The 8,824-nt window shown below is 32.6% G+C and overlaps 1 protein-coding gene across 1 annotated transcript; it reads right to left on the bottom strand.

The window, feature by feature from the left end:
* Positions 1-1,429: 1,429 nt before the first annotated feature.
* LOC134270556 (epidermal growth factor receptor-like) lies at positions 1,430-8,824 on the bottom strand. The gene is made up of 6 exons (XM_062752799.1): positions 8,741-8,824; positions 5,685-5,755; positions 2,678-2,789; positions 2,381-2,539; positions 1,829-2,034; positions 1,430-1,712 (listed from the first exon to the last, which is right to left on the bottom strand). Exons 2-6 carry the CDS (start codon positions 5,752-5,754, stop codon positions 1,573-1,575), a joined length of 687 nt encoding a protein of 228 aa, XP_062608783.1. The 5' UTR covers position 5,755; positions 8,741-8,824; the 3' UTR covers positions 1,430-1,572.

Below are 8,824 nucleotides of genomic sequence, written 5' to 3'. Positions count from 1 at the left end.
CTCCACATGGTAGCTATTGCCCAATGTTAAAGTTTTTCAAATGAAGTTCATTAGATCAAACAATCAAAAAGGTGGTACCCAAGAAAGGCCTTATCACAAGGAATACTTATAATAAATATGAAAGCCATAGCATCACCCATTCAAAAGTTATGACAAAAGTTAGTTTTCACAAATTAATCAAATGTCAAGGTCAAAGGGTCAATAATGTTGATGCTCAAGGGGAGATAGTATCACAGGGAATATACATTTGTAAACTATCAAAGCCTTAGCACCGACCATTCAAATGTTCCGGGAAAGGTGAAAATTTTCAAAAGTAGGTCAAAGATCAAAGGAAAGGTCTTGGAAAAGGATTATATCTGTTAAATGTAAAAGCCTAGCTTTGACCAATCAAAAGTTATGGCCAAGATTTAAGATTTTCAAAAGTGGGTCAAACTCCAAGGTCAAAATTATTTGTGCTCTTGGTAGGTCTCATGACAACTTGTATACCACTGTAATCAAAGATTTGGGCCATATAATTTTTAGGTCAGTCCATCAGTCTGTCTGTTTGTCTGCAAAACCTTTAACCTTGTTTGTAACTTTTTATTAGCTGGATTCTAGGGCTTTCATATTTCACAAGTGTTTTCTGTTTGCAAAACATTCATTTGGGTACAAATATACTCAGTACTTGATCTCTTGACCTTGGATTTTGGCATACTTTTGCAACAAATCACCAAACGCATATCTTTTCATAACTTTGGAGTTTTTTTTAAACATGTAAATTTCAAGTGTCCGGACTTGTCTTTGGGTAACAATATTTTTTTAGATTTTGTCCTTGATCTTTGAAGTTGACCTACTTTGAAAAATAACCTTGACCAGTACATTTGAGCAGGTGCTAGGAATTTCATAAATAACGTTAGTATTTCTTATGGTAAACCTTAATTTTGAGGGGATGTCAATCTTGTAATCTCATGGCCTTGACCTTGGAGTTTGACCTTCATTTGGGGAAAATCTAATCTTGTCTATAACTTTAGAATGGTTGCTGCTAGGGCTCTCATATTTAACTTACACATTCTTTGTGTCAAGACTTTCTAGTTTAGTACCATTATCTTTCTTACTCTCATGTCATTGACCTTGAAATATGAACTACCTTTTTAAAAAATCTCCAATCTTGGACACATTTTCTGAATGGTCGGTGCTAGGGCTACTATGTCAACTGTGTTTCCTTGTGACAAGACTATTCTTTGGGCATCAACATTTTTTTTAAATATTGGTCTTGACCTTTGAGTTTGAGTTGACCTACATTCTAATTTTCGAATAATACACCTAACAAAAGGTGGGGAGGTTTTAAAGTTGCAGTTGCAGATCAAGGCTGGGACCTCTTTTGGTGGGTCGGATCGGCCATTTCTTGCCTTCTATATAATCATGTACATATGAAAATAATTCAGTCAGATGAATTTGTAAACATTTAATAACACAAACACCAACAACAAAAATAAATGGCAGTGGACCAGTAATCTCATTTGGTATAATACCGGAAGTGACATCAACTCCATGATAAATCCATGACGTCATGACACTACATGTGAGCTCTTGTCACGTGTAAAATGACTGTGACTGTAGCATGTCATCGATTAGATTACTAAATCGTGTATCCTTTTTAACACAGTTATTGTATCCTGGTCCCCAGCACCCATCTGTTGAACATCTTATGCTACACACAGCTTTTTCTGAAACTAGAAACGTTTGAAAGATAACAATATGGGGCAAAACATGGCAGTACATAGGTTGGACAATTTTTTTTTTAGAATTTCTTTACATCATTTATTTAAATAAAAAAAAATTTCCTTACCACAATTTAATACTGATTTATTTCTTTTGATTATGGCTTTTTGGCGCCTTGACCTTCTAAAGTACTTTCGAAAATCTATACTGTCAACATAACACAAATCTTTATTGCTGGCAATAGCTACGTTTCCTCTCTGGATTGTTTTTAATGACGTCATACCGAGGTATTTTAATGATGTAAATGCTATGGTTAATGAGTTGTTCATCAATCTGAAACAAAGAAAAACACGATCTGATTGAACGAAAACGAAACAAGAGAAAACAAAATACATTTATATAAATACCACCGTAACAATTGTAGAGTGAACAATTACTGTTTAAATACTAGCATTTCCCTACCAGTTATGTTGTTATTTGTAAATTAAGCTAACAATAGGATTTTCAAGAGTTCGCATGGCTATTTTTGTTAATCACACTCGGTGTATTTCTCCATTAAAAGATTTCCTTTACATCATTAGCTTCAATGAACTTGAAAGGGACCATTATATCTCACTAAAACTATATTCAATAATTTAATCCTAAGAATATAGTACTAGACCTGTGTTTATATACATACGTCTTTTTTCCTCGTATTCGAATAAGATTCTTGAAGTATGATAGGTTTGTGAAGTCAGTGTGTTTGCCCTGTACCACAAGAAAACCCGTTATATCCTGGACGTTTTCGAATACCCTTAAGGCGTCCGGATGAAGTCCCATCAAATTAAGATAGGGATCTCTACAGTTAAAAGAAATTGTATATCTAAAACATCACAAAGATCATCAAAACATGTGAACAAAATTACAAAATTAAATAGCACGACATTTTATGATGTAATTAAACATAAATAAACTTTAGGAAAAGACGTGTACTTACCCATGGAATGTAGCATCAGTGATTATAATATTCCCATTAATTTTTGTACATCCCCGAAATCTTCGGATATTAGAGTAATTCACGTAATCGGGGTCTCGAAGTCCTGGGCATACTGTAAAAGAAAAGACATTGTATTATTAATATACAAATCTACTTTATATAATAAAATATTTTTTTAACTTGTGCTATCTTCGTTATTAGTATTTGAATTAATGTTGCAGCTGTTTAAGGAAAAGTACCTATCTGTTTAAAAGCATATAAAATCAAGTGCGTTGAATATTGTATTATTGATATGTAGATATGTCTATCATTGTACAACTCAATGATGGAAGAGCCGCTACTCTAGAAATCTAGACATGTGACTTGCTTGGCATCGTTTAGGTATTGATAAACAACTATGCTTTTCATATGATATTCAGTTCATGTAAATAATTCTAACCATATTTATACGTATCCGTACTGTAGATTCCGTACTTTAGCAAGAATCTTTAATAACGCAAAAAAAGAAAGACTGGAAGAGATCAGATAAAACGAAAAAAAAACTTCAAAATATTTTCTCAATTTAGTTCGGATCAAGTAATTTTGATATTTGTTGGGAAAGCAACAGTGCATTTATAAATATAAGAATTCTTGTGAGAATTCTTGAGAAATACGTTTGTCGATGTTGACTTGTGACAGTCCATTTATTTTGCAACTTTTGGGCAAATTAAGATCCGGCATCAGGAACAACAGTTGGTCTTCTATCCGGCATTGGTTTAATCATTGTCCTCCTGTGAGATGCTGGGATCGATGATTTTATCAGATTGATAGATTACAACATGGAAATATCGCAGTAATGAAGTGGGCATGTAAGGACTCATCCTCCCTTAAACAAAATAAAATCCTCTTCGGAGGATTGTTAATGGTACGAGCATTTTTTATTTTTCACATGAATCAGAATAAAAATATAAGAATCAAGTAAAGTTTGGCTAGGCAGAACTACGGTTTAACTATTTTTATTATAGCTTCTTCTGAGGATTTGGGAAACTGATGACTCTTGTCAAACAAATAATTGAAATCTGGTGAAGAAAAGGATGGAAGCCTTTCCTTTTGAGAGCTATGACTTGCTTCAATTAATAGTTACATCAATAGTTATATAGCTATACACTAATTAATGTAGACTTCTATCATAATTATACTAGTATATTTTTTAAAATTAACTTTTAGTTTACAGCCACAGGCACTTGTTTCTGTAATAAATTTTTGCCCCATAGTTTAATAATAACATTATTATTACACTATGGATCAACAAATTTATTTTAAAAACGTGCCTGTCTCCTATAAGCCTTACAGTATTGTTTCTTCCTATAACTTTTCAGTTATCACCTATATTACGGTTGGTGTATCGGACTTGTGACTGAAATTCAGAGAGAACGATTTTATTGATCAGTTGTTCAGATATATCTGATTTTCGTTACATTATGTATTCATAACTTTCTTATCTTTTTGTTCCAGTGCTAATTTTGACCTGGCATCCTGTATATTACGGAATCTTGCTCTAGGCTAATGTTTTTTTTTTTTAACAATGTCCCAAATTTATATAGATACAAACCATTCAAATTACTTAATGAAAATCACAAATTACTCATTCCAAAGAAAAATATTGTGCCTAACCTCGAATCAAGCCAATCAATTTGCAAAAAAACTTTTTTAAAGATAATTTTTATCGAAAAAAAAAACATGCAACATTTTACATATCATGCAAAACAATAACTTTTTTAATGACAATTGCTATTTTAAAATCTAGAACTGTTGATGTCTCGCAGCTAGTTTTACATCATTCTTTTATTTTTTGGCTAAATAGTACAAGCAAAAATTACAAATCTGTTTATTTTTAGAAAACTAATCTTGCGTCCATCTTTTTTCCTTAAGCGCGAAAATTAATACCAAAACAAAATTAATTTTAAAAATGTTATTCGTGACCTGTACAAAATTTATAAATCAAATTAAGAAGCTCAATGATAAGAGGAAAAAGATATATATATGTATTTTTGTGAAAAAGGAAGAAATTTAATGTCAATTATAAAATCATTTGAATTAAATATGAGATGTTATTATACATGTTAAATTAAAAAAAACAACAACATATTTTTTTTAAAAAGGTAGCTGTTAAAAAAGAAGACTGAGTCCGTTGCGATTTTTTTTTTCAAATTCAATTTCCTTGTGTGTTCGAAAAAAAGGTTGGAAATCGATAAATTTGGAAAGAAAGTACAAGACGCGTGCTCTATTAGAAAGTAAATTCCATGGAAAATTTAATCTGTAGCTTCTAAATATTATAGATATATAAATGTATACTTTATTTATTGATGTGTTTGTTTGCGACATCTGATTAAAGATTTATTATAAAAATTGATAAGGTCAATTTACCAGAATTTTGTGAATCTCTTCAGTACTCAGTGATGATTATGAAGATCGCCGATTCACATTTTCGTATAATAGAGTCCTGTATTTTTTTTTTTATCTGACCTTATTTTATTATAATTTTAACCTAGAAAATTTTCAAAAGTGCTATATTAATATCGGATATAAATGACCAGAAGTGGTGTAAATTTGCCACATAAAATAAATATTGCGATAATTTTCCCGCGTCTGGATTATAGCCGCACTCGATGGAACCAGCCAATGGCTTCAGGAGACGTTTATTGTGATGCTGACCTTTACTCTCTTTTATTAACAATTATTTTCCTTGAATTTGAAATAATAGCCTAATACTGGAAAAGCAGAATAAAAACAGCTTTATACCTTAATGTTAATCTGCTGATATTTTATAGAAGCTATCTTTTAAATGTTTCCATCAATTCTGATATCTGTAACCCCAAGGCCCTCAAAGAAAAAAATCCTCAGCTCTCATATATGCAAACCGGAAACAATTTTATTCGTCCAAACACGTGAACGCTCTACATAGACTGTTAGTCCTCAGTTATGATATTTTTTATTGGTTAAGATTATTAAAGAAATGCTCGCTCACCTCTTCTTCTCCTCGCTGCATGTGAAACACAACATAAACATCCCAGAAAAATCAGAAAATCGCTCTTCATTCTGAAATGAGTGTTCAATACCCGCTGATATCAACATATATATTAAAACTGACTAAAATGGGTCGTTGTTTAAATACTTTAATAAAGTGTGACATATTAAAAGTCAGAAATCTGCCCGACCATCCCACCTGGCCCACTGAAGAGAGCCAAGTACTCTCTACCTGTAGAGCGTGACTCACTTTGTTTACATCATACAGATGCCTCTCATGTATACATTGATAAAGATGGTTCATTTTGCAATATAGGCCAAAATAAATCATACATGCACATATGATTTGGAGGTCTATATGTGAAGGAATCAACCACTCCCCCCACGTTATCGTTACGTCAGCCACGTCGCATTTATCTTCATTTAATATCAACACCTGAGATTTACCTGAGATTTACCTGTACATATAACACCTGACAGATTATCCTGCCGGGGGATTTGTGAAGGTCTTAAAGCGACCTCCCCCACGAAGAAATAAACCCAGGCCGAGAGATTCCTCGTCGCCAGAGGAAGGACTAAATAGCTCTCGTCTCTTTTGATGGTTCTTGTCTCCAAATCTCACTTGTGAAATATAGAAGATGATTCCCTATAAAGATTGCCTTAATTATTTTGTCATTAAGTCAATTGCCGATAAAAACAGATGCTTATTGACAGATTTTAAGGCAATGGATGGAGACAGGGCGCGTTCATCGGGTACGAACAAACAGGAAATTTGTGACATGTAAAGAGAAGAGCTATAATAAAGTGTGTCGCTAATGAAAAATAGCCACAAGTATGTGCATAGTATTTATAACGATAAACATCGGGTACATGTATACCAAAACACGTGCGGATCTAAAGGGGTACCCCTTCCTCGAAGTTTAATAATTAGGTTCAGATCAAACACGGACCTCTAAAAGCGTCAGAGTTGGGATCAGGTGCCATGGAGGAGTAAGCATCCCCTGTCGACGTCATACCCACCTTGAACCAAATAATGTGCTTTAAAAAAAATACAACAATTCCGGCTTTTGACTTCATGTTTATCAAACTCTTTCAAATGCCAAATCCCCATCAACAAGTTTTTTATGAGTTTTTTTAGTTGAATATCAGCAATTCAAACTTGAAATTTTACACAATTTTCAAAAGAATTATTTATAATTGTGATTCCAGCAAAAATGGTTTATCCCATCTAACTACCCTATTCTTTGATAAATTCATCATGACCCACCAGGACAAGAAAGGATGTTATAGTTACATTTTAATCATTAAGTGCATGATGCACTTTGCTTTTATTAATCCAAATCCCTATATTGTCGTCCGCGTGGCGCAGTGATATAAGAGTCACGAAGTAAAAAGTTGATCCTTACGTCGCGGGTTCGAATTCCAGACCGGTCTGTTGGATGAGACCGTAAAACCCGAGGTCTGGTGTCGCAGAAGATGCTGCCACGAAAAAGACCCCCCCCCCTGCTCAATAGCCGTGGATGCCGAGTTTAGCACAAAATTTGTACCTTTCCACCGGCAAGTGGTGGCGTCTCATTGGAGTGAAAATTCTAGAGAGGACATTAAACAACAAACAAAAAATTATCCTCTTTCCTGGCTTACAAAAAGACAGTTAAAAAAATCAGGCCAAAAAGGAGCAACTTTTTTTTTAAATAATCGTAGTCAATCCTGACCGATATAAATTTTCAATTCACAATAGCCTTGAAATTCGGAAAATATGACGTACGCTCATGTATGACAATTATTAAAGTTTAAAATATGTATAATTATATGCTATTTGTGCTAAAAATTCTCTCTCTCTCTCTCTCTCTCTCTCTCTCTCTCTCTCTCTGAAAGTCAATTGCAAAAAATAGCAACTATTCTTTGATTTACGACAATGGAGAAAGATCACGGCGAAGATTTATATTCAGATCATTTAATTAATAAATGATTTTTTTAGTACTCAAAAAATGAAATGTGAAAGAAATTTGTAAGATAGTTTGTACTGATTTTATCGATGCTAAAACACAATTATCGCGAAATACCCATATCAAACCAGCTTATTTTTTCGTTCTCTCCAAATTTTTACATTTTAAAAATCTAGCTGAAATTCAACGCACAGACAAAAAAAAATCTCCGAAAAAGAATAAAAATTTGCTTCATTTTCATTACGAACAAATTCATTCAAATCTGAACAAACCATATTACAAGAAGCAATGATAAAACCTGAAAGAGGTTTAAAAGAATAAGAAAAAAGTGTTGAGAAAAAAATAAAAAAGCAACCTCAAGAAGATTTTTTTTGGACATCAATGGCTTTATAATTTAATTATAAATCTATGTTTACATTTAACCCATAATTATATATACGTGTTCATTTTAAAGATAATGTTCCAAATATAAATCGTGAAAGACCTTAATTAGCTAGATATCTAAGTACAGCGTTTTTCTTCAATGTCGATCTTATTTTATCAAGAAAATCATCAATGTTTTTTTCACTCTGTGGAGCTCCTCTTGTTGCTTTAAATTGATCTACGATTACATGGACTATTTCATTTGAAAGAAATGCATTTCAATAGAAAAATGGTTGGAAAGAAGAGAAGAATATAAAACGTTTTCCGTGACCTTTTAAGCATTTAGCACCAAATTGATATTGCTATTAAAATCGAAATAAAAGGGTGTAATTTTGCGTCATTACTTTTAGCACGAATGGGAGTTATAATAAAGCATATTCAATAACTATTAAATAGAGAGACAATTTTGTTTTATTGCCGAGTAAATAAGGAACATGTTTATTTCAAAGAAACATTTTATTTTAAAAAATATAAACTCAAGTAATGAAACTAAAAATTAACGAAGATAAATTTCACTAACACCTACACTTTTAAATGACGACATTCTAAATCAAAGAAATTTTATTTAATGCTAAAATAAAATGTTTATTGGCATCATTTTTTTCTTTAATTTAACAAGAATAAAATTAAATCATTGTATGGAAAAAAGAATACTTGTTAACGAACATGAGAACGTTTGAAGCGTTACCTTGCCTGCCAGCCGGGGCCTTGGATAGCAGTCCACAAAATGACACGGCAGTAGAAGCGTGGACGATATTGGTAACTGAGCAGC

The sequence above is a fragment of the Saccostrea cucullata genome, unplaced genomic scaffold (assembly GCF_032062105.1).
Source record: "Saccostrea cucullata isolate Sc308-1 unplaced genomic scaffold, CSIRO_AGI_Scuc_v1 ctg281, whole genome shotgun sequence".
Classification (NCBI taxonomy): Eukaryota; Metazoa; Mollusca; class Bivalvia; order Ostreida; family Ostreidae; genus Saccostrea; species Saccostrea cuccullata.
The sequence above is the reverse complement of the archived record's forward strand: the minus strand, read 5'-3'. Positions and strand labels throughout refer to the sequence as shown.

What these genes read in the sequence shown, in the direction of transcription:
- LOC134270556 (XM_062752799.1), bottom strand. Translation starts at nt 5,754, where the DNA reads ATGAAGAGCGATTTTCTGATTTTTCTGGGATGTTTATGTTGTGTTTCA. An exon ending in TGCAGCGAGGAGAAGAAGAG is followed by an intron (nt 2,790 to 5,684) that starts GTGAGCGAGCAT and finishes TTTCTTTTACAG; the next exon opens with TATGCCCAGGACTTCGAGAC. An exon ending in CGAATACGAGGAAAAAAGAC is followed by an intron (nt 2,035 to 2,380) that starts GTATGTATATAA and finishes TCTTTGTTTCAG; the next exon opens with ATTGATGAACAACTCATTAA.